This window comes from Bombus bifarius, unplaced genomic scaffold (genome assembly GCF_011952205.1).
Source record: "Bombus bifarius isolate JDL3187 unplaced genomic scaffold, Bbif_JDL3187 scf7180000007992, whole genome shotgun sequence".
NCBI lineage: Eukaryota > Metazoa > Arthropoda > Insecta > Hymenoptera > Apidae > Bombus > Bombus bifarius.
Window position 1 is genome coordinate 4,192,369 of NW_022884373.1, and position 24,856 is coordinate 4,217,224.

Below are 24,856 nucleotides of genomic sequence, written 5' to 3' on the forward strand. Positions count from 1 at the left end.
TATATTATTAATATAAATTGCAAAGGCGTCAGACGATTATAGTGTACCCATCGATAAGTTACCGTCTTTAACATCGAGAACACGTTTGATCGAGATTCTGCGCATATAATTCACCTTAATTTTCTCAGGCATTCAGTAAATTCTATTCTCTAAATATTCCTACAACTGGAAAATCTTCCATGATCGAGACCGATGTTTTCAAATATTTCCACGTGCAGCAAGCAGCTCGCCTTGGCCCACAGACATGGCCATCGGTCATGCCAAGCTAGAAATTGCATCGTGAATATATTTTCTGATATAAGACCCACTCTAAACAGTTTCCCTCTTGTGAATACCAGTGTCATTTTCTGTAACTTCTGCGTATTTTATTCAGATAATCGTCTCCTCTCGGTGTAAACTGTTAAGTACAATGTTTACAAAGTATGTTTTCGTGGGGGATGGAATTTTTTGTGCTTTTAAGGTTGTACCATTCACAGATCGTCGAAGAAAATTCTACTTTCTCCGACATTGTTTGCTCTGTCAATAGCCGGTATACTAAAGTGTGGCTCAATGGGACAGAGTAAAAATTACGATAAGCGAATTTCTTGCCAGTGCTTCAACAGTTGCATTGGTAATTATTCTCGATATTCCTTTTTGGATTGCTTTCTTAAATAGTGCATAATAGCAATTATTAGTTAGATATTATACCTAAGCACTTGGATAACTGTTCTCTTTTTAATAAGGATTTAACGCGAATTCCTGATTCGATAATGGGCGCGAAGTAGTCCAGCCGATGTCATTCGTACAGCAAACAATATCCAGCAATGCGTACATCTCATCGGGACCGTTTCTTTTTTTCGAATGGCGCATGCCTCGGAATGGCAACTGCCTTATTCGCGAGCGCTGCTCCATTGTCTCGTTCCGGGTCTCTTTAAATATTTAACAGTCGCGCGGAACTTCGTCATCTTCGCGTTAACGGTATCCCTTCGATGGATTTTCACGATTAATTTTCTAGGTTACGTCCGTTCATGAAGTCGGTGACTTCCGATTGTTACAACGAACCATTGTGCCTTCCACCAATTCTATAGAACCTCATCACGTTCATTTGCATGGTTAACGCAATAGAATCATTTATAGTAGCGATCCTGTAATTATTTCTGGTAGCGTAAATTTTATACTGTTATGGAGAACAGAAAAGAATACATCGAGAAAAGTAGAATGAAGATGCTGAATAGGTATATCGGATGTTAAATGGAGAAATTTCTTCGCGACTGCTCACTTTGCTTTCAACGATGATTCAGTTTCTGCTGTTGCGTCTGAATGACTTTCTTCTGATCGTCGTCTCATCTGATTTCGACTTTCAACCGGCACGGTTTATCTAAACGCGTGATTAATAAGTGTTTCGAGGTTTGAAAGCTATGTAATATTAAAATTAATAAAATAGCTTAAAAAGCTATGTATTATTAAAGCACAGTGGAAGGTTGTAGGTTTTAAGGTCGACGACTTGTCCTATTTAATAGTGGCTCATTCCTTTCTTATCTTTATCATTTCCTGGGTTTCTTAGATGGTTGTGGTATCTTCCGTGGTTAATTTTTTTGTCTATTCTCGACAACGACGATTTCACAGTTTTATAAATAATAATCTCCAACTTAGAAAATATCTGTCAAAGTTCATACTTCTTCTTTCTTTAACCGTGCTACTTTTTATTTCTCGATACCGCTTTAGTTTCAACCAAGAAGACTTTTAATGTTTTAAAACGATCTTTATAATACAGTTGGAACAAAAAATTATGCGTATTACGATAAATGTTTTTTCATATTTCCTTCAAATTTAGCAATCTTTGTATCGATGTTAACCTGAAGTGAATAAATTAAATGAAAAATACGATTCGGTCGAAAATGATCTAAAAGACGCAGGTTAATTACTCACAATTTAGTGAAAGAAGATTTACGAGTAATTTTTAAAATAAGGTATAAAATACTTAAAATAGTTATGAAAATTTAACAATGGAAATATCGATTTGTCGATAAGGTTTATCAGTAACGATGCTTGCCACACGAATTTATAATTCTGGTAATTCGAGATGAACTTTCACTTGGAGTACCAGCGGTGCAATTAATCACAATCATGACAGGTTAGAGCAATTAATTATACGCATTGTATAGAATTATACGCACTGTATAGAATTATACGTATCGTTTCCAAGGAATCGAGCATCCCTTACAGCAAGCACGATTTGATTTGCAAGAGTAAAATGATAATTCGCTACCGTTCGAAAACACTTTCTACGGTTCGCTTCGTTTTCCGTTTATTAACCTCTCGGCTTTTTTCTGTTGCATTATGGAATAATTAGCAAGTTTCGTTTGCGTCAGTTTGAACGAGGAAAGTTTTATCAGCTTTAAGCTTGTTTGACAGAACAGGCAATGGATTCTCTGCGTATAGTTAAGTCACGGAATAAAATTAATATTTGATTTTCTATCGACCGACGAATTATAAAATACGTAGGGGTCGAGGGTGAAATGAACAAAACGTTTTTAACATTTTGAATAATAATGAGTCTTTACTTTTTCCTGTGGCGTTCCCTATAAAATTTGTAAGGCTCAGTGTCCATCGTGTCGTCGCCCTCAAAAAGGTCCTGTCTCTTGTATTTATTCACGGGCATATTTACCACCTCGTAGCTTGTGGAGTGAGCCTGAGCGACCTTCTTCAATCCTACTATAGCTGCCAGAATTAGACTCATCAAACTCAGAACCACTGCCTTCCCACTTAATATAGCCAAAGTTTTCAACGCGATAGGCAGAAGAATCGATTTGATTAATATAACTCCTACAATCAAGGGGAGGATGTATTTGTTCAGCTTGTGTCTCTTCTTCTTGCGAGCTGCAACAAAAATGAACGATATGTGTATTATAAACTAATTTCCGATTCTAGTGAAAAAGAAGTGTTATAATTGTAGTGAGAAAGAAATATGATAATTGTAGTCAGAAAAAAAATTCGAGTTTAGATTTGATTATTTCATGATATTTGGTCATTTAATGCTTCATATATTGTCGATCGCTATAAAATCGGGTACCGTTTCTATGTCATCGGAGATGCACCAGAAAACGCAGGTCATCGGAAGCAAAAAAGAAGCACTTCTTATTAGTCACGTTCATGAAATATACAAGGTAATAAGGTGAACTGGAGTGGAAAGCATTTATGGCTTTTGTGTTAACCGACCACGCACTATGAACAACCGAGCTTCACATTATGATACACATTAGACGTCGCTAACTAGCTGGTGTGACGTTCCTTTGTTACATGGAACCAGTCGATTAACACATCAACGTAACGCCCTCCAAGCTATCGATCACACGAATTTCTTACATTCACATTCTTACATTCACGAAAAATACTCGATTTTTGACAACTAAATCCACTAAATCGGATTACAGTTGTTAGTACTAATGGATTATTATTAACTGGTAGTAAAAGCTCAATTAAATCAAATTACAATTATTAATAGTAACGAGTCACTAATAACTAGTAGTTAAGGAACTCTAATATCTAATAGTAGAAAGATAAATAAAGGACCATTGAGAATCTATAGTCTAGTCCGTATACCTTCGAAAGAAGAACGTGTCACAGGAAGAACATCGTCCACAGCGTTTAGAATGCTGTCACTGATCCAGTCCGCAGGAGTCGTCGAATTTTCCAACTGAGGCTTCCAACTCTCCTGCATCATCGTGGGCTGCGTGGTTTCGGTCGCCGTTAACAAAGGCAGAAGAAACAGCGGGTATACCATCAGCATTCTTCTGTCTCATCTGAGAATTTCCTTCACCAGTAGTTAATATTCTACGGAGAATCGAGAAGCAGCGCGGCACACGCTTCGTGAGAAATAAAAAGATTCAATTTATCTTACTAAAATTCACAAAAAGAATGGATGCCACCTGAAGGCTGTAGTAAACTATGATTCACGATCATCGAAGGATCTGACGATGAAAAAAGTATGACGGCACAAGATGATGACAGGCGAACTGTCCAGCTGGCAAATGAAATGTTAACTGACATTCGCCCTAGGCCGGACCATTAGTTTATATAGGTGAAACGTGAAAAGCCCAGAGAAGGAGACCGCCATCTAACTTGGTACTGACGCGTGACGAAGGATTCACTGTCCATTCACGTCCACCTCCGTCTCTGTTCTCTCTGATCATTGGACGACGTCGAAGACGATGGGTCTTCGTAACATTTTCAGCGGTGGAAGAATCTGTCGATCGTCGACGACGATGAGACGATGCGAGATTGTGTCCCGTTCTCGATCGTTAATCGAGGTTCGTTTCACACTCGAGTAATCGATCTGGATTGTTCAAGCGTGGTCTGTTTACAGGGCGGTGTCTTAGCAAAGTGGAGGCTGGCAATATAACTTATATGACGACGCGATCACATCGCGAAAGAAAACGTTCTGGCTAATCGTAGAAATCGATTTTGTTGAGATATGGTGACTCGAATTTTAAGGAAAATTATTGGTTAATTCGTATAATTGGATCTGGAAGAAGAAGTATTTTTGTGTTTATGCATGCTTTGTTAATTGCTTGATTAACGTGTATGAAATCATCTACTCGTTAATTACGCAGAATCACGTAAGAAGGATCGTCTATAAATTTTCACGGTGCATCATGCTAAATCGCCGAGTAATTGCAAGTAGAAGGATAAGCTTTCGTGATTCCGGATGTAAACACGATCTGTTTAACGTGTTGCGTGCGCACAACGGATCTTCCGATTATCCTTAATTATAATATGTTTTACTATGGGATCAATTAAAATTTCTTGCGCTCTGAATCAAGTGATACGCACAATTACTTAATTACGATTGATCAAAGAAAGTATAAAATAAATCATCTCTCTGATTGAGTTCTCTGAAAAGATATCACGATCGTTCTGGTTATCGCGCCGTTTCCGATAGTTTTTGCACAGACATCTAGAATCGAGTTCGTGTTCTTCGCCATTTAATCGTCAACAACACTCGACCGTTATATTTCTTTGGAAATAAAGCGGCAATATCGATCATTATAACGACATGCAACGCTCGAAACAAAGAACAAAAGAGGACCGCAATGATGACTATGACTTTGCAGGTCTAGGCTTTTCGTCCTTCCTTTTCTTTCATCTGTTTCCCCTTCTTTTTGCTATTTGTCCCGTTTCTCGCGCAATTATTCGCGTCACCGTATTCACGCAGGAAGCTACGAAATTGCCCTTCGCTTCCTCGTGGAACGTTACAATGCTTTTTCAGCTGGCACATGAATAGAACTGCTCCGACAACGTTTCTGTTTTCCTCGATTTGTACACGACATGACTATTTCTGCTCCGGTGGCTCTTTTCTGGAAGACTCGTTTCAAACGAGACTTTTGTGTTAATCTTCACTCCATTTCTTCAATTGAACGTTCATTCTTAGTTGAACGTCCGACTTCTTAAAATTTCATTTTCACGAAAATCCAAGCTTTTGAGAAATTATATTGATCTTAATTGTGATCTCGAATAATCCTCCCCTATTATTATTAGCTTACTATTATTTTTAACGATAACATTGTGCATCTCTCTATTATCTCAAGCCATAGAAAAGAAGGTTTGGAAAGTGTGTTTATGGGCAATAATTGTAACATAATTTCCCAATTAACAATACGATGTCAATGCTTGTGATGTACACTGCATTTATCCAGAGGAGAGCAACTTTCTACGATTATATCTGTACATACGCGATTAACACAAGGATTCTGTCTTCATGTTAGATCGTCGTAAACTGTATCGCGTGCTGTTCGCCGATTTCCCGTGGAATCGCGGTTCCTCAATTCCAGGAATTCCGCGCTACAAACCTCGTAACAAGCGGAACTGTTAAAACTGCAGACCTTTCATCCCTTCTACTTTTATCTTTTCAAAAATTCGCTATCACTTTTTTTATCTCAGCTTGCTGTCATTACTCTATCAAAATAGATTCAATTCTTCCTATCTCACACTAACACCCAAATACATTTTACCCATTTCAACTATGTTCTTTTACAATCTTGAAAATTGGCATTTTTTCCTCTCTTCGTTATTATTGTTCTATGCAAACTTTCCTTTTGTAATTTTGGAAATTTATAGATATATTATTTTTCTCGCTCCGTTACTACTATTGGAAGGAAAAGGCTTCGGTTCTTGCCATTTTTCATCCCCAATTTTCTTTCCCCTTGTTCTTTTACCACATAAGTACCAGCATTCATACGTGTTATTTTGACTGCACCACCCAGATTCAAAGACATTCAACTTCACTTTACCATTTTTCGTTCTCAATCCCCTTCCTTTGTGCTTCCATTATATAAATACCAACGTTCATACATCGTACTGAGACTGCACCACCCAGATACAAAGCAGTTATCGATCAATCCCACTAGTCGGCTTGTCATCGGCCCGGTTAGCAGTGCAGCGTAACTAAAAAATCATCGTTTACATGGCACAATCTTTGGTACTATGTGATTACTCGCGATATCCGCGCGCGCACCACCTCCCCATTGTTTTTCCTTCTTCGTCGTGAACGTCAGGGTAATCCGCTGTACCGTTCGGCAATATAACCTGACACATATATTGCCGTCGACAATTTGGATCATAGCGCTTACCGCACGCATATATTGCCGCCTCGTCGCACGGTGCTCATTTTTCACGGACTGTCGATCCTGCTGGTAACTGAAGCGTGCCCGGCGTGGTACCCTGCCCAGCCCCCCAGGTCGCCGTCGAGGAATCAAGAGCGCATCAGTTAGTTCGCGGTCGCGGTTGCACGCTGTTGCCGTCCGCTACAAACCTGACAACGACCATTTCGTCATTTGCATTCGAACGTGAGTGTTGTAATTTGCTATCGTGAACGTTTCTCAAAACAGATCAGATACAGGCGTTGATGGAATTCGAGGAACACACGAAGGAGCACTCGCACTGTGTTTTTGGAAGCTTCGTCGAATGATCGTCTCCGGAGATTGGATAGAATCGTAAGTTATATACTTTGATATGGCGAGTATTTGAGATAGCTTCCCTTTCAGGGAATCAATCTTCCCTTTTCTAATTTTTAGATGAAATTAGTTCGTTGAGCAAATTTTATTATCTTTGTAATTTTGAAATATTATTTCGCAAGGCTATGAGTTTAGCTTAATAGTTATTCTTAAAGTTAGTCATTCTACACCAAACTAAGTTACCATTTCACGCTTTCAGAAACATCGAAATAGACAATTAAGGAAAGCCATGGTTCGGGTAGTATTGGAAGAAACGGCTTTATCGTGATCGCCGGAAGAACGAAACTTTTAACGGATCGAATGCGGTTGAGGATCGTCGTAGACCGAGGAACTGATCGCGAATACATCGACGATGTAATTGAGAGTCGTGTTTGATCGTAAATAAAACTCACACGAGCTCGAGAAGATGAAATCGAAAGTGAATCTAGTTACGATTTTATTAACTCTGAGCTGCGTATTACGCGTGATGGAAGCTTTGAAGTCGAACAATCAGCATGCGAACCACAAGGAGTATCCTGTTGCGAAAAAGGTTATCAAGGAGGTTCACAATAAAGTTGTACCTAATAGTGCGGCTCTCCTACGTGGGGAAGATAAAACGAAAGTGGTGAAAACTCTAACCAGGAATACTGGTTTGAGTTTGTCGAAAGATTACTTACACGCACCAGGTAATATCGAATCCCCGTATTCATCCAACAGATTTCTCTTAATATTTCTGTATATAACAAGTACATAACGTTGAGATCTCTTTCATTGGAATTATCTAAATTTTGCACGTTTACAGAGCTTAAATATCTTTGAATATTCATTGGTAAAAATTCAGGAATTAATCGATAGCGATTTTATGATCAAATAACAACAGTTAATAATACAATTTCCAATGTCATTTATTAATTCTTTAACATCTACATTAAAACACACACAGAACTTCTCGAAAAGATACGTAGTCATTAGTTACGAACAAAAGGGAATTCATTCTTAAATAAATAATTTTCTAACATCTATAATAGACTGATCGATTGTAAAACAGCGGCAATCAACGAAGAACTATGACAATTACCTCTTCCAATCGGTTACAGACCGTCCTCGCCGAAAGAAGCGGAAGATGGATCGCACAATCATGGCGCTGCTAATGGCCTACAAGCTGAAATTCGTCGCTCTGATTCCAACCATGGTCGGAGGGTTAATCCTGTTAAAGGCCACTGCGTTACTCGCGGGCTTCTTCTTCGCGTTATTCGCCGCGGTTCTCGGTCTGAAAGTAAAGTGAGAACAACACCGCTGTCAAAGAACGAGATCGATACTGTTCCTTTCGGTAACAGAACGATCGTCACGATCGGTCGATGCATTTAATTTTGAATTCTCGATCGCGTAAATCGCGAACACGTATCGTCTTGCCGCGAACCACATGCTCCTATCGGACGTAGGCGTAAGAATGTAACATATTATGTATCTCGTTTGTGTAGCGAAAGAATAAGCGCTAAAAATGATTAAATCGTTGTATCTTCCTTATTCACGTCGATTACGTGCCTGTTTATTCGATCTCAGTCTTGATCCATCGGCAAAGTCGATGTTACAAAAATCAATGGGTTAACAATAGTTATATCGTAGTAATAAATATCATGGCGTTCAATAAATATTATATAATTCGTATCTTAGGTAATTAAATCATTCGAGAGGTGAAGCTCGAAGTATTTGCGAAAAAACGATTACAAATCGGATTTAGAAGCTATTTTCGTTGTTTACAGGTCGTTTCGAACGCAAAAATGTCTCGACTCGGTTCCGTTAGAAGCTCGCGTGCGTGGAAACCATTCCGTAGCTATTATCGTGCCGAATGCTTTCCCGGTTGACGGGAAACGAAAATGAGTGACAGCTGGAGTATACGGTGTATCGACCGTCGCGTGACGGCATCTGAAAATGTCACTGACGTTCACGGTATGCATTTAGCTAACGATTGTGGTAAAATTTCGGCTACGATCACTGCTACGTGTGTCGCCTAGATACTTCTCAAATTAATTTCTATAGGATAAAATTTAGAAGAAAATAATTAACCAACTTTGAGACTTAGATGATTCGCATGTTTCTTCATAAATGATTGAACAATATACATCGAAACGCCAACGATTTCTTGAAGAGAGACTTGGTGTTTCTCGTGGAAGTTCTCACGGCTATAATATTCCCTTCCACGAAAAATCTATAAACGTCTAACGCTCAACGAACATCTCTCTATGTAACAAAGAAAATCGCATCGTCGCTGTAGAATTGTTAGTCGAAATTTCTGTGCAGAGACGAGAAGATGTATATCTTACGTATAGATATAGAACTGTATCATACGTGCCTATTTTTACGATTCCAATGAATCTATCAATTAGAAATTATCAACCAGATCCGCATTCTTTCGCTTACTTATCTTCTCGTCTATGCACTGTAAATACGTCGGTCAGTCTAAAACGTAGAACGGCTACCATTTAGGTGCCATGCACGCCGAACGAAACCGGAAGGCCTGCTATTCCCCTCGTTTGCTGCGATCAGTGCTGATGTCGCGCCGAGTAGGCCAGATTCTGCGCGTAGTTGCGGGTTAGTTCCGTCGTCGTCGACGACTCCGTGGAGCCGAAAACATTCTTGAGACTCCTGTCCCAACCTCCGCCACCCTGCTGCCAACCACCGTGATCGTGGCTCTGCTTCTGACTGAAGAGTTTCTTCAGTCCAATGATGAGAGACAAGACAAGAGCGATCTTGCTGATGATCAAAGCCTTTCCAGCTAACAAGAAGAGCACTCCAAGGGCAATGGGAATCAACGCAGCGAGTTTCATGGCCATTCCCATCATCATCATGCCCATCATCTTCTTCATTTTACCACGTCCCTCTTCCATGCCTTGTTTCAATTCACCAGGGCTGGTTCTAGGCAATCGAATTTGAACGTTGAAGCTGTTCAGTAGCGAAGCCACTCGGTCGAATAGAATCTCGTTCAGAATCTCGTCTTTGCTGGACATAGTTCTACCAAGGGTGGCTTCTAATTCGGACACAGAACTCTTCGGCGTTTCGTCCGTGATCCTGATTAATTCAAAGTTCTCCGACAGAGGAAGAGTATGCATTCTGCCTAACCTCTCGAAGAACGCGATCGCCTTCTTCTTCAAGCAAGGCGAGACTGCTATGTTTCGATGCTGGCAGTCCTCGTATACCCTGTACATCGCTCTGAAGCTCCTGTCCACGAGACTGTCCTCCTCTTTAGCAATCGAAGACGCGTAGCAGACCACACAGCACGCCAACAAGACGAACACACACTTGGACAAATCGATCATCTTCATCATTCTCCTGGTAATAATCTTCCGCGAGTGTTTAATCCTCGGCGAGGGACACGGACGAGCGTTGTGTCACAAGAACGTGAATATTCACGAGATCACTGAGCGCACTTCCGCAGTCTTCAGGATCTAGACAGGGTACTGGCGGTAAGCAGCATGCGCCCGGACAAATATATACCATCCAGCGATCCGCAGTCCCTCGCGAACCGTGCTGAGTTGTCTCCCACGTAAGGAGCTGTGCCAACAGCCCGAAGACTGTACCACTGGTACACATGACAATGCCCCGCGCATCTTGAGGGTTCCCCTGGAACGGCCTCTAAACAACCAACCTTCTCTGTTGTTCTCTTTGTCGCTTCGTCTAGTCGCACTCGCTTTACTCTATCTATGTATCTCCTTCCTCGCGTACCACTCGCTCCCCGCGAAGATTCTCTCACACCGCGAGCATACGATTCGCTCTGACACACAGACCCACTCAAGCATCGAGATCAAGATAGAAGAAGGTGGAACGACCTGACATTAAGTTTCGCTGATGTCTAAAGGAATAAGAGAGGGGGATAAGATACAGAAGGATGTATCTTATAGAAGCGCCTGGCACCGTGACCTTGTTGACCTCTCATCACGATGGTTGGAAGTAGTTTTAGGTCGTGGACGAACCGCGGCCTTAACTCTCGCGCGTGTCCCTTCCACCTATCGTTTCTTCGTCTCCGTATCTTGCGACATCCCGGTCCAGATTCGGTCTATAGTGAATCGAATGATATTAAAGCGATTTGTGCGGCCGTTACACGAGAATTTCCTTGAATCGTTTGATTGGAATTATTGATCAGGTTTTCTTTGATAAATACGCGTATTTAATCTATGAATCGCACGAAGCATATGAATTTGCATAAATGGTCATTGTCTATTAATAAATTGATAATCCTGTTTGACGCGGTTTTCAGTAATATGCACAATACGCAATATGTTAGGGTAACATATGTAGTAATAGAGCGATGGAAATTATTTGGATCGTTTCACCGTGAATGATGAATTAGAGTTTCGTTAGACAGGTTGTAATTATGGAACAGGGTCTGGAAGATTGTTTTTCGGTGTGTAATCCTGAGATGTAGACAGTGCAACGAATCACGTAACAACGAGAGCAAATTACGGTCGTCTCGTCAAGAACGAGACCTCGCTTTGTACCTTTTTCGTCTGTTGCACTAGACTGCAATTCCTCACCTTCACTCAGTCTTCCTCTTTTTCCGCGGCCAGCTGGGCGTGTCCGCAGCGAGGAAAACAAACGCCTGCAGACGGTGGAGATTTATTGGAACCCAGTAAACTCACGATCTTCACTCTCTTATTCTAAACCGCTATCATACCTGAATACAATTTTCATTCCATTAATTGCCTATTTTGGACTTGCAAGTTTCCATAGAGGTTGATTCATAAAAATGAATATTCATAAAAATCTGACTTAAATTTCCACCTAAAGAAATAAGGGACAATGTGGATTCTCTTGACAAAATCTGGTTCAACATGTTTTTTCCAAGGCTGCAGATTTAGAAGTTCGTTATTGCTAAAGCGTAAAAATTTAGAAAGAGCAGCGAAACGCTTAAATCGATAAAAAACGGTCACGATGCTTCAGACCAACCGACCGGACTGCACGTGACGTGGGTTAAACTTGAAATTTTGAAAGGATTATGAAAAACAGTTCGATCGAACGGTATGAGTCACCGTACCGATCTCGCGGCAATACTAGTGTACACCCGATCGAGGTTAACGCATCTCTAATGCGACAACGACGCATCCTCGATGCTTGCTTACCTACTTAGCGATTATCCCATAGCTAGGGTCGCGGCGAACCGAGACGAACAGTGTTAACGCGCGTGCCACATTCGCGGCACGCAGGTGAATTCACACAAACATCGCCGTGGACGAATTCTATGGCAAAGAATAGGACGAAAACTGAATCTCCACAACGCGTAAAGGCACTAGCAAGATCGGACAACCGATGCTCTAAGGAATCATGGAAATTACATTGAAACGTGTGAAAGTACAGGTGTCTGGCTATGATCTGATTTTACGGTGAGTTTGTGAGAAAGGTGTCAGTGGTGATTGGAAATGTTATCTTCCTATTTCAGATATATCGAGAATATGTACGTAAATTGGGCGTTTCGTTCGAATTAATGTAATAAAAACACTGCTCTTTTGATATTATGCTTTATAAGTTCTTGTTTTTCTACATTAGAAATATTGCTAACATGTGAAAGAGAGTGTTCTATTTGAGAATTAGAAGGTTCGTGTAATAGAGTGGTCGCTCATTTTGGTACTCTGCTTTTTTTCTTTATTTCTTTTCCTTCTGTAATAATATCATTGTGCTACTTTTTTTTTAATACCGTAGTTTATATGTCTTTCTTTTTTATTTCATAATTATGTTATGCTTATAGTCATAATAAAGTCATTATCCTGATTTGATGTTTAGAAACTAAGAAATTCGTTTCATGTTTGCTAGGAAGACGCAGTCTACTTTGTTATAACACAATCAAGTAGTAAACGTGACACTGGTACGTTTCCTATTGTTGGGAAGGAAAGTTCTTGGTTTACTAGTAAACGGGGACGCGCGAAATTAATGACCGAATACGTTAGTGTCACAGCATGAATAGTTCCGCGTGTTTCTTTTCAAGTGGCTTTACAAACGCGAAGATTCACTTCCATTCACAGGATACAAAAGCTGCCTGAACGCGTTTAAAAGACGAAAACGTGTCCACGATTACAGATATCTCCTAAAACGTTATTAACAATTCTCATGACACAAAGAAATTCTTTAACTTGAAAGTGCTATACATTTCACATCATAAATATGATGGTACGTAACAACGCAATTGTTAATAATTATTTCCTATAGAAACTTGAACGTGTGTATTTTTTAATCTAACTCTCACTCTAGTTTATAATTAATCTGACATTATGTTTTAGACAATTATTCTTTAAATCGTTCATTTTGAATTCCTCATTGTTTTATCGCACTGTCAAACAGTGTAGAAGCTCGTTTCCAAGAATCTCTTCGATCATTTCTGTCTGTAATCTATTTTCCTCGAGTTTACACAAACGTTTACACGTGTGACACAAAATTTAATAACTTCACAGAAGCTGGGTGAACATTTCAAAGTATAAGATGAGGAAACTAATCCAATACCGACGAGAAAATACTCTCCGGAAATAATTCTCGGCAAATAATCGACTCTCGTTAGATTCAGGTCAGCTATCCGCAACTCGGAAGGTTTTAACCTGGCTCATTAGCTCCATGAGAGAGCCACGAATTTATGCTCGTTGTTTAGCTACTGTTTGATTTCGCCTCGAGCTAGCTTTCTGCCATAGATTCTCGCGGCAATATACTTCTCGAGATATCATGCTCGAATCTCTATCATGAGATGAAAGTTCACTGATGCGTGAAATTGTTCATTGGTTGCCTTTAACAGCATAAATTGAATGGCGAAGGTGAAGCAGTAAGCGTAATCTTACGATGATCGATGTAATTTGTGCATTAAGTCATCCACCGGTTGTTGTGGAATTTTGTACTATTTATTTGTTTTACGTTGCAATCGTACTTAAATCGTGAGGTTCATAATCAAGGTTTATTAGATAATCTTTACTCGTTAATGAGTTAATGAGAATAAGTTCTTGTCTTCCATTTTATCGAACCCGTTGTGGATAAACAGTAAACACTTCCAATGTGAAATTTTCATAAGAAAAATAGAATATTTCGTGGAACAAGGTGTGGAGAAGTTTCGTTGTTTGCACAGTTTCAAGTTTCAAGTCGCGCGTAACCCGCGACCTTCGCAAGCTACGAGGATAATCCTGCATACCTCCAAGCAGTGAATCGAGGATGCTCGATCGGCCCAGTGGCACACAAAGCTACCGAAGAAAAAGGTGCTACCTTTTAAACCTTGTTTTCTACTTCCTGTCGTATAAACCACGCGGAAGGCGGAGCTAGGGAAGTTGTCTCAGCTTCGATACAATGTTTCATTCTATCTACGATCGCAACTTCCAGCGATAACTTTGCAGTGGTTAATAGACGCGTTAAGTGTTACACGTTTGAAATGTTCTCCACGATATGCTTTACAAAACCAATCTTTGATTCCTACTTCCAACATCAAGTACATGTAACTCATCGTCAGCCGTGATTAATTTCTGCTACTTGATGATATTTTCCATTCGAAAAAGTCGAAAAATTCAAAATATGGAAGATGGACCTTAGGTAAGCAGTAAGATGTAACAGATGTTAATTGGCACTTGGTGTTTGATGTTACGTTCAATATTCTGCTCAACATTAATTTTTTTTTTGTACTAAAAAACGGTTTATCCCACAGAACAGTAACTCGACCATCATGTTTCTTCTAACAGTTAGTTACTCTGTGTATTACGCGCTTTTTCCAAACCTCGCGTAATTAGCCCAGATCCTTTTGATTTCAATGCATCAAGATATCGTTTTTTCACACTGGACGACCATGGTGCAATTAACAGGGAGTACAGAGCGTGGGTTGGTTTTGCTAACGGACTAGGCATGTATCGTATCCGCGACGTAGGATCGAACGATACCGCAAAACAAGTTGCATAGAAAAACGTTCCGCAGCTAGATTCACGGTCTGTATGTCGTAATCGCTAATTATATCTGTTTCTATAAAAATGACCATTCGTTCGGCCGGTCAGTTCGCGTCGAACATGCTTCGGTGTACGATCTTCGTCGTACAGCTGTTTGGTCTTCTGGCCACATGCTGTTGCACCTTGCTATATAGAAACACGTATAACGAGGTGCCGACTCCGATCAATTGCAGTCAGGGTAAGAATTCTACCGAATGTATAACCAGAACTATGCAGCATACTGAAGATAGAAGGAATGAAGCATCGGGTAGAGAATCCAGGATGATTGAGAAAGAAGAACTGGGGAACGCTAACTCTGGTGTCGAACAGGGTGAGTAGTAGAATGTGATAAAAATAAAATAATTGAAGAATTGAAGTGTCCATTGATAGGAAGCATTCGGATGTTTCTATAGATACTTGGTTCTTATTAATTAACTCGAATATAAATCTAATTTAATATCTTCTCTTATCCGTATTTCTATATTTTCTATATTCTTTCTTATCTATGTGTTCGTTTATTTTATATTTTTATTTATTCTTTTACTATCATTCATAAAAGATCTTCATTGCGAAATTTACGTATGCGCGTGACATCTTGCTTTAAGGAAAATGAGAACGTTCCGGTCAGATACTGAGTAACTTCATAGTAGACGTGTCGAACGATTCTTTTTACGATATCTTGCTTCGTTTTGTTGTGTACACCTCGTAGAAATATGAAGTCCCGTTTCATGAAGATGATTTTAAGTAGTTACTTAAGTTACATGGTAATCATTCAATTAACGCTACCGTTCCAGTGTTTCCTTTTAACGCTATCTTTACAAACAATCTTGCACATCGCGTGACAGGACAAGCTTTTTGTTATTCATGTTTTAGTTTCTGTTGTAGATAGATGTGCATCTGAATTTAGTATTGCGGCAACCGTATTATTAACAATTAATATACAACTTCGTTTTCTCAGTTACTGGACGAAGGAAAAAGAACAGAGGGTATGGACAGATGTTGCTGTATTTCTTAGGTGCGTCTAAACTGACTATGCTTTACGTATTAATTAATGCTGTTGCTGCGATTGCTGGGAAAGCTCTAATTGTAGGCAAAGTTGCTCTAGTGATTGCAGCCGCGGTCGCATTAAAGAAAGCTTTTGGTGAGTGAAATCTATTAAAATATACAAAGAGGAATATTCCTTTATTCCTAGAGCGTTAATAAATGTTCATTTTGCTTTCAGAACACAAAGAGAAAGTATCGTATGAGATAATCAAACATCCATATCATAGTTACGAGCATAGTTTCAGCACAGACGTGGACTACGACCATCAGGGTGGATTTGGAGAATATGGTTATAACTATCGGAAACGACGAAGAATTTTCTACTAAGAAATCGATTAATTAGAATTTAAAGTAGAAATATATAATCCGAAATATTTAATGTTATAATAATGTTGGATAATAAAAAGTACAAAATAAATTTGTCGATTATTATTTTATTATTGAATTAAAAAACAAGGAAGGTTCGAAGTTCTCAGAAAATATAGAACCACTTATATATAGAATTACTAGAAGATATATATTCAGTTAACATTGTTTATTCATGTCATGTTATTCATGTCATAATATATGGGTGACGTATACACAAGATAAATTAAATAAATACAATATTATTAATTTTTGGTATAGAGTATTTCACCAGCTATTCTGAACAAATAGCAAGTTACTTAAGAATATCTAAATTAAAAAGTACACTTAAACTCTTAATAAATATTACGTAGTCGTATTTCACGTAATAATTTCTTCAATTAATATCACTCAGATACAACTATCAACAACGTCAAGATTTATTTTATATACAAACGAAAAACATCTCTATCCGTTATACTAGCTTATCCTAAACAAAGTATCGTACATGAAATAAATTAAGTTTCACAGGGTTTAATCGATTCAAGTAGGAGAAACACCGTCGACGGACCTTTGCCAGCCACCCCCGTATCCTCCTCCGCCATAACCACCACCATGATGTTCGCCACCTGTGGCGTAGATCACTTCATGACCTCCGCCTCCTTGACTGGACACCAGTTTCTTCAATCCAATAATTGCACTCAAAACTAACGCTATTTTAGCAGTAAGCAAGGCAGTACCAGCGAGGAACGCGATTTTAGCGTAAGCTAACTGCGCCATCATAGCTAAAAATTAAGTTTTCACCAGTACTTGAACATGTGATACTTTTATATTATAATTTTTGTTGTATTTTTTATTAATTTGTAGTTTACCTCCCACTGCTAGAGCACCCATCATGAGAGCACCGTATCCTTTGTCCTTCTTCTTTCGACCTATAAGTGAAGAACCCAATTTTTTAATTCTCTTTAATTAAATTTAATTTTATTCGAAAGGAATTTATAATCTAAATAACTCGAATAATCTGCATACCTTGAAACGCATCTCCAGGAATAGTAAGCTTCACGTTCCTAGAAGTAATATACTCGTAGAACTTGTTATCCAGCTTTTGATCCAGAGTAAGCTCCGTCCCATTTTCATCCTTGAACGACCTATCGCTCCTGGCAATCGCTGCAGGATCCCTTCCAATGGAGACGTAATCGTTCAACACGTACACGGTATCATCGTTGATCGCTGAATCCAGAATGTCCAAAGCTTTTCTTTTTAAACAGTCGAAGGCGTTCTTCTCTCTGACGCATTTGTCGAATAACTTGGTATACTCGTTCTTACTCAGCGCCAGGTTAAACAATAGCGTCAAGTGAGTGATAAAAATGATGTAACGAGTCCTGTTTTTTCCCATCGTGTTTCAAAATACGCGATATTATAAAATGGAGAAACACCGAGGAGTTTGGTCGCGTAACATTCCACGCCGATCAAGTTAACCGCTCGAAAAATATCGCGAACTAATTCGAATCGCTGCGTCGTCGCTCTTATATAAGGGTATTTCACGTTTCTCCTACCATCGGTCAAGTTGTCCTTACGACGTTAACTCACACCTGATCTACGCGCTGTTTAACGCCTCCTCCTCCAGGAGTAGGGACTCTTGAACCAAAACAATGTCGTACAGCCCCGTAAGTAAGTATCCCTCTGACCCTGTTGCCAAGTGAAGCAGAAACCCTCGTGGAATGGCTCTCAAATGGAAATTAAAGGCCGCTTCTAACAAGTATCGCGAATCCAGGCTAGAATAAAGTTCCTTGCGTTTCACGCATTATTTTTTATATATAATCACCGGTTTCTCTGTTTCTTAATAAATAATCTAAAGGATTTGATATAAGAATTCTTTGGTATAGAAGTTCTTAATTTATTTACGGTTTAGGAGTTTTGGCGTGTAATCAGATATGATTTGAAGATCGCAAGTATCTTGTAATAGGATAAAAATTTATTATGTAACAAGAATTGAATAACGAAAGGAAACTAGAGAAATCAAGTTTCATATTCGGAGTGTTTTTATTAGGCGGCGAAAGTTCATGTTTGCATTCGTTAAAGATGAATGCTCGGTAAACGATGCGTCGTACCAAACAGATGATTCTTTAATTATGCACGCCGATGAATTAGTCACCACGAATTAGTTAACGCAATTCGCCGAGATACTGTTAATCCGACACGGATTACAGACCATGACGTGCCACATCCGACAAATGACCGGGGCAATTATGCGCGCATGAAATTTTATATGAAAAATGTCCACTGTTCACGGCTGTTCGAGTTGTGGCCTGAAAAATCCAGGACACTCTTCTCAACATTTATCGTACCTCCTTGTCCGATGGTTCGTCATCTCTCCGTGCGTCATCTCAGGTAGCAGACGCAATTACCCTACTTCGTACCAGAGGAAAGAAGAAACCTTAACAGCCTTATCACGGTGTCTGGCAAAAACCAAAATTCCGACGTGTCGTTGGAACCTCGACACAGATAACAACGAGTATTGTCTCAAAATTCAGGACGCCCTTCTTTCTACTCGTTATCTCGTCGATTTCGTCGTTTCTTGTTGTAGATGATGACCACGATTACCCCACTTCGAGCGAGGGAGAACAATTACCAAAGGAAATAGATTATCACCATTATTCGATCTTTTACGATGAAATGATTTTATAAAAGATTCCTGCGTTTAAACGCGGAGAGATTTAAGCATGATAACGAATTCCATAATGACGGAAAAGAATGAACCGTTACATCGTAACGAATCCCGTCGTCACGCACGTTCGACCAGGGCAGCCAAGTGCAGAAATAACTCAAACAGCGACGAAGAATAGTAGAAGCCACGAGCTGTGGCGGTGGCGGAAAACGACTAACTTTTACGGTCGACCGTCGATCGTCCTGGTAATGTATGCCGTGTTCATCGTCACACTTGACATAAGGAGCTCTGCAATCACGTGGTGAAGCTATGCGGGCGTTCACGGGACCATGAACGCTATTACCTTTACGAGCAAAAGCATTTCCCGGACACGATACGTTCCTGCGAAGGAGGAAGTCGACGATACAGTTACACGCCACAACAGTGAACTGAGAGTGATGGATCTGCGGAGAAGTGAAACCCGTTCTTCCTTTAGGACGAACTCCGAAAGGCATATGAAAACGACAGTGAGAGATATGAAATGATGTGGTATATGAAACAGAGATCAGTGAATGGAGAGGATGTAAATGTGGAGAGGATTTTCGACTAAAGAGGGTTTATTGAGGTTTGGATTATTACTGAAGGATAATTGTAATTTCAAAATTTTTATTAATTCATCTTCTCGATTCCATCATAATGAATTATTCTCATCATCTGGAATTCAGGCGCTAATGAAGTTAAATGCGATTCGGTTGAAGATATTTAATTGTCAGGAGTATCCTTATTTGGAAAATGGGGAAGAAAAGCAATGATATTTATTAAGAAGGAAGGAAAATTCTGTGTAATTGGGACGAGCGCGTAAGAAACGGTTGCGCGCTGAATAGTTTTGTTCTTGAAGTTAAGCTTTATTCAGTGTTTCATTTTAAACATGTACGTTTCATGGAAAAGGTTGTAATATTGAATAAATACATCCTGTCAGTATCAACGGGTATATAATACTGTGCAATATTGTGCGAATTTAAAAGTTTCTTCATTTTCCAGACTACGTTATGTAGAAACATTCAAACGAAGTCAACTTTTTATGAGATATTACCCATATCGATCACAGTAATAGAAAGCATAAATGGTCACATCAGCTACTTTTTACCCAGACGAAATTCTTGCCATTCCGTTTGTTCTTCCCCACTTCCTCCGTGTTATCGTAAACGTCGACGACCTCTCTAATCACATGCTGACTGTACGGTTCGAAGTCGTTGCCCTGAAATACCCTATACGGTCTATGATGAAAATTATAATGTTCGTAATACGGAAATCCTCCGACTGGTATCTCGTGTCCATGCGTATGGAATCCTCCCCCTGGATAATTAGGCGGACCAGTAGACAACAAAGAGTTCCAACCCAACAAACCACTAATCACTAGTGCTACCTTCGTCAATAATAAAGCTTTCTTCGTGAGAATCAGCAAAAATCCAAATAGCAATGGAATAAGAGATGCCAAGTTGAATTTGAAGCCTAGGAGGAACGGTATCAACAGGTGCCTCATCATTTGCCTTCCTGAAAAAGTTGTATGACAGGATTTAAGCATGCCGTATTCACATTCTTAACCTTGTTACCCAAAAATAGAAATATTCAAAGTGGTAGAAACTATTAATAGGCAGCAGACGCAGCGAAAATCAGATTCGTAATGTCATAGATATTTCAGTAATATGTTTTCTATGAATATTAAAATATTCTAGAATTATGAATGGCGCGTTAAGCCTCTTCAACGTGAATGGCCTTGACCGTGCTGCCTACTAGAGGTGCTTCCTGAAAGTAGCACGTGGCGAACGCCGCCTCAGCGAGGATGCAAACCCTGGAGAACGCGGGTTCGTTTCCGCGCTTATTTCAAGGTTGAACGAATTACTTATCATAAAATCGAGATAATTTAAATTTTTCTTAGCACTGATCAAATTTAGAACATCTAAAATTTGCCTGGACGATACAGATTCTACACGACGTCTAACAAATGTACAGACGATTAACAAATGATAAGAACAGAAATTGAGAATATTTGATAAGAAAATAGTTCATAGAGCATCTAGGATTCACCTGGACCAGCTTGCCTATCACCAAAAGACGTTGCTCTTTCACTGATGACGAATTCCATAATCCCATTCCCATTTAACATCGGTCCAGCTCGCAACTGCAATCCTGGATACAGGTTATCTAAATTCCATTTAAGACTTCTACGTTCAATCAATTTAGTCGTCGCTTTCACGATGTTCCCAAAATCCTTTGGATCGTAATCCCAATCTAGAAGTTGTCTACTTTGACCGTCAGCCCTTTCCAAGTGCACGTTTCCAAAATCCAGATCATCCTTGTGATTAAGCGATTGAAGAGCACTTAGGGCACCACGATTGACACATTCGAAGGTCCCAAATTCTTTTCGAGCCAAACAGGCAGTGAAAGCTTCGTTGAAGCTGGTTGGATCTTCGCTAGCCAAGATTGATTCCTCGGTTGGCTCCATGATCGCTGTGATACCCGTGGAAATGAAGATTAAAAGACACGAGCTTCTCAATCCGTGCTTCATGACAACGATATGGGTTTCATAAATAAGAACAAAACTTTTAGAAGATCGTAGAGAAAGTTGATAAAGTTTTCATATGGATTGTTCCGTGACGGAAGTTTCCTGTATGCGACTAGGCCGATCGTTCCATTCTGCGTAAAAGAGTTCGCGTTTCAGTAAATTTATCGAACGTACAATCGATCCATTTTCCCTCAAAGTAGTCGATTCTCACCTAACGAAACTATTCGTCGTCATTTTCGTTGTCGAAGGAAAGAAATTACGTGAAGATGGAAAATTTCTTAAGATAGGAACAACGAACGAAGTGGAAGTAAGGCGACCGGGTTCCAAAACAATACTGTTGATCCAACACCCACGATCAGTCGACTATATAGGCACCAAGGGGGCGTTCACACGCGACGGAACAATCGGTTTCACTCGGCGGATCTTACGAGCAGCGAAAGTACGTCTGGCTCTTTTCATTTCGTACGAGAGATCGAGGGTCCCTCGATACACCGGATGCACCGGAGCAGGTCAATTTCGAGAGTACGAGAGGCGAATCTCGTTAAACTGTCAGAACGTCGGTCGGGAAGCAACGAAGAGAAATTCTGCCACGAAGGACGAATAAAACTAATTGTAAGAATGACGATAGTCTATATTGACGTGGACCGATAGAGAGTGGATATGTTGGAAGAAAGCAGTGTTTGAATAAATATCGATTCGTGTTAACGTAATAATGGTTCGTTAGCACGTTCGAAGAATAAGGTTCGGAGCGTCACACGAGACACGTGAAACTCAATTTACAAGAAAAGGAGAAGGATTATAATATAATAATATAACAAGCGTTGCTTCCGTATAAAATTATATTTATTTATAAATAGTTCGATAAGTTACATGGCAACCCGAGAAGGGTGTGATATAAATAATCATTGGATGAAATCTGGTAGCCCTGTAAAAGTACTGACTACAAGTCCGAGCGCGTTCGACCCGAGATCTACGATCGAGGTCGCTTCGAAGCGTTAACTCTTAGAAAGATACCACAATTCGGGGATGAGTCGGGGGTGACTCGAATACCACCGTCCACTGTTACTAGTAAAGTCTGTCTGACAGCTTGCTGCTTGTGTCACCGTAATGATCGTAATCCGGCAGTGAATTGTCCGGACACCACATTTTAACAACATGTCTTTAACAGTCTGAGCTAACGTCGAACAGTCTGATCGATCGTCAATCGTCACAGTTCGTCACGTTTGGTCACTGGTCACGCGCAATGGAACGATAGCCTCTTAATAAAGTGTTTACTGGTCGATTGAAACGTTCAATCAGATCGATTACACGTAAGTTTCGAAGTCCTCGAAGGATCGAGTCGTGCAGTCCTCGGGTGATCGTCAGCGGCTGACCGATCACTTTGGTGAACGAAGGTAGTGAGTTGAAACGAAGAAACTATGGCGGCAAATAAACTATTTGGAGGGTTTGTACGCGTTGTACGCGAGATCAGAACCTGCTGATCTCGCCCATCCGTGGTGGTCGTGGTGTTCTTCGTGGCCGTATGAATGCACTGGGTGAGCCACTACCTCGTAACTTTGCTGTTTGTTACCGAGTAGTTTCTGAAGACCGATGATACCGCTGACGATTAGAGCGATTTTGCCGATTACGAGAGCTTTAAGGGCCAGGAGAGCCAAACCACCGAGAGCGATAGGGATGAGGGCTGCAGCCTTAAGCTTCAAGAGCAGTAAGATTGGCAGGAGAGATTTGACGATTTTCTTCTTCTTTCCTCGAGCTGCAGTAAAACGAAGAAGGTTAGAGCAACCAACTCGATACGCAAATTTTTCTTATTAATATTTCCTTATTAATAATTTTACCTTCGTCGAAAGAGCGGGATATTTCTTCAGGAAGACTCAGTTCGACAGTGTGGGTGGAAAGGAACTTGGAAGTTCTGTCGAGGATGGCCTGGTCGATGGCGGCTTCTTTGGCTTCCGTTTCGGCTGGTAAAGTACTTTCGATGTCGTTCAAGGATCTGCCGTTGTCAGCACGGCTGAAAAGTAAAACCCTTGCGTAAATTATTATGAAATTGCACGAATCGATCCAGAACTCCCACTTATCTTCATTCATCTTGAATCGTCTCTACGATCCATTCACTTTTTCACGGGCGAGCCTTACCTATTCTTAGCTTCTTCGGTCTGCACGATCTTGAATCCATCCACAACATCGATATCCGCAGATCTGGCTACTCTGTCAACGAATCGCAACGCCTTCAGTTTCAAACACACTGATATGTCCTCTTCGCCGGAACAGGATGCGTACACGTCCAAAGCTTCCTCGAGGATCGACGGCTGTTGGCCGTCAGCTTGGCTCGCGGGGGCAGCTAACACCGAGGAGGCGACAAGTGCGGCGACTACCACGAACTTAAACATCTTCTACGATCGTATACTCCGGAATCACTAGGTGAAAAATCCAAAAAGAGATGTATATGTATATAGCTGTATACTGGTCCTTTCACAAGCGTGCACAGCTGGAATTATTGCAACGATCGTATCGACACTGACTGAAAGAATCACGATTGCTTGCCTTTTATCCTCCTCGCGAAAGGGGTCCGCGTACGTTTTTGAAATTTTGATGGCCCCCACCGACCTGGTCCCCGCCTGGGTTACAACCCATACGAGCTATTGGTTCTCCTCCAGGCGGTCGTCCCGTGTTTCCCTGTCGCGCGCGTCTCTCCCGTTGACGCGCCTCTGCGCGCTTGCTCGCTCGGTCCTTCTCGCTTCTCTCCTCTCTGGCTGTGGCAAGCTCGAACCAGCCCTGACGCTCTCTGCACACGCGCGCACTCGCCCATCAGATGATTGGTCATTGGGAACCAGAGAGAGAGAGAGAGAGAGAGAAAGAGAGAGAGAGAGAGGACATTACTGGAAGAAGCGTGCTCACGTGTCTCAGCCCTTTCCGAGAAAATTCGGGCCTCTGGCCTCAGGGCTGCAGTATGTTCTATGACTTTTTGATAAAGAATTCTTGGCATCATTAAATACCATTTTGTACTATCGACGAGGGTGAAATTGTGGTTTCGGTTATTTAGGAAGTAAACTGATTGACTACATCGGTTTGGTTGTCTTGAATTTGTTAATTAGTTGGGTATATTTTACTGCTGTGTTCCACGTTGAATCTTTAGGTAAATCAGTGTTAAAGCGTGATAATTATTTGTGTAAACGACAAAAGGTTCGTAGAACTCGGTTACTTTCTCGTTCTAGGGTACCGTATTTGTTTCTGGAGAGAGACGAGCAAGGTGTATTTAGAAATCGAATATTCAGGGTCAATGATATTCACGGGGGATCGCTGGTGCTGAGAACTCGGCTGTAATGGTTTCTCATAGCGTTGTCTCAAAATT

General features: G+C 40.4%; 6 protein-coding genes and 1 pseudogene across 6 annotated transcripts; 2 read left to right on the top strand and 5 right to left on the bottom strand.

Moving 5' to 3' along the window:
• Window positions 1–2,211: 2,211 nt before the first annotated feature.
• LOC117205716 lies at window positions 2,212–4,391 on the bottom strand (annotated as a pseudogene).
• A 1,731-nt stretch (window positions 4,392–6,122) lies between these two features.
• Window positions 6,123–8,498, top strand: LOC117205700. Its single transcript, XM_033444380.1, has 3 exons — window positions 6,123–6,971; window positions 7,192–7,657; window positions 8,069–8,498. The coding sequence occupies exons 2-3, from the start codon at window positions 7,399–7,401 to the stop codon at window positions 8,254–8,256; spliced, it is 447 nt and encodes a 148-aa protein (XP_033300271.1). The 5' UTR covers window positions 6,123–6,971; window positions 7,192–7,398; the 3' UTR covers window positions 8,257–8,498.
• A 447-nt stretch (window positions 8,499–8,945) lies between these two features.
• Window positions 8,946–11,724, bottom strand: LOC117205699. Its single transcript, XM_033444379.1, has one exon. It carries the CDS (start codon window positions 10,295–10,297, stop codon window positions 9,515–9,517), a length of 783 nt encoding a protein of 260 aa, XP_033300270.1. The 5' UTR covers window positions 10,298–11,724; the 3' UTR covers window positions 8,946–9,514.
• A 2,709-nt stretch (window positions 11,725–14,433) lies between these two features.
• LOC117205637 lies at window positions 14,434–16,306 on the top strand. Its single transcript, XM_033444249.1, has 3 exons — window positions 14,434–15,236; window positions 15,864–16,046; window positions 16,128–16,306. Exons 1-3 carry the CDS (start codon window positions 14,951–14,953, stop codon window positions 16,274–16,276), a joined length of 618 nt encoding a protein of 205 aa, XP_033300140.1. The 5' UTR covers window positions 14,434–14,950; the 3' UTR covers window positions 16,277–16,306.
• Window positions 16,307–16,515: 209 nt separating this feature from the next.
• Window positions 16,516–17,690, bottom strand: LOC117205687. The gene is made up of 3 exons (XM_033444354.1): window positions 17,324–17,690; window positions 17,167–17,226; window positions 16,516–17,079 (listed from the first exon to the last, which is right to left on the bottom strand). Exons 1-3 carry the CDS (start codon window positions 17,688–17,690, stop codon window positions 16,838–16,840), a joined length of 669 nt encoding a protein of 222 aa, XP_033300245.1. The 3' UTR covers window positions 16,516–16,837.
• Window positions 17,691–19,872: 2,182 nt separating this feature from the next.
• Window positions 19,873–22,254, bottom strand: LOC117205688. Its single transcript, XM_033444355.1, has 2 exons — window positions 21,030–22,254; window positions 19,873–20,495 (listed from the first exon to the last, which is right to left on the bottom strand). The coding sequence occupies exons 1-2, from the start codon at window positions 21,508–21,510 to the stop codon at window positions 20,074–20,076; spliced, it is 903 nt and encodes a 300-aa protein (XP_033300246.1). The 5' UTR covers window positions 21,511–22,254; the 3' UTR covers window positions 19,873–20,073.
• A 78-nt stretch (window positions 22,255–22,332) lies between these two features.
• On the bottom strand, window positions 22,333–24,268 carry LOC117205686. The gene is made up of 3 exons (XM_033444353.1): window positions 23,641–24,268; window positions 23,343–23,515; window positions 22,333–23,260 (listed from the first exon to the last, which is right to left on the bottom strand). Exons 1-3 carry the CDS (start codon window positions 23,892–23,894, stop codon window positions 22,941–22,943), a joined length of 747 nt encoding a protein of 248 aa, XP_033300244.1. The 5' UTR covers window positions 23,895–24,268; the 3' UTR covers window positions 22,333–22,940.
• Between the last annotated feature and the right edge of the window lie 588 nt (window positions 24,269–24,856).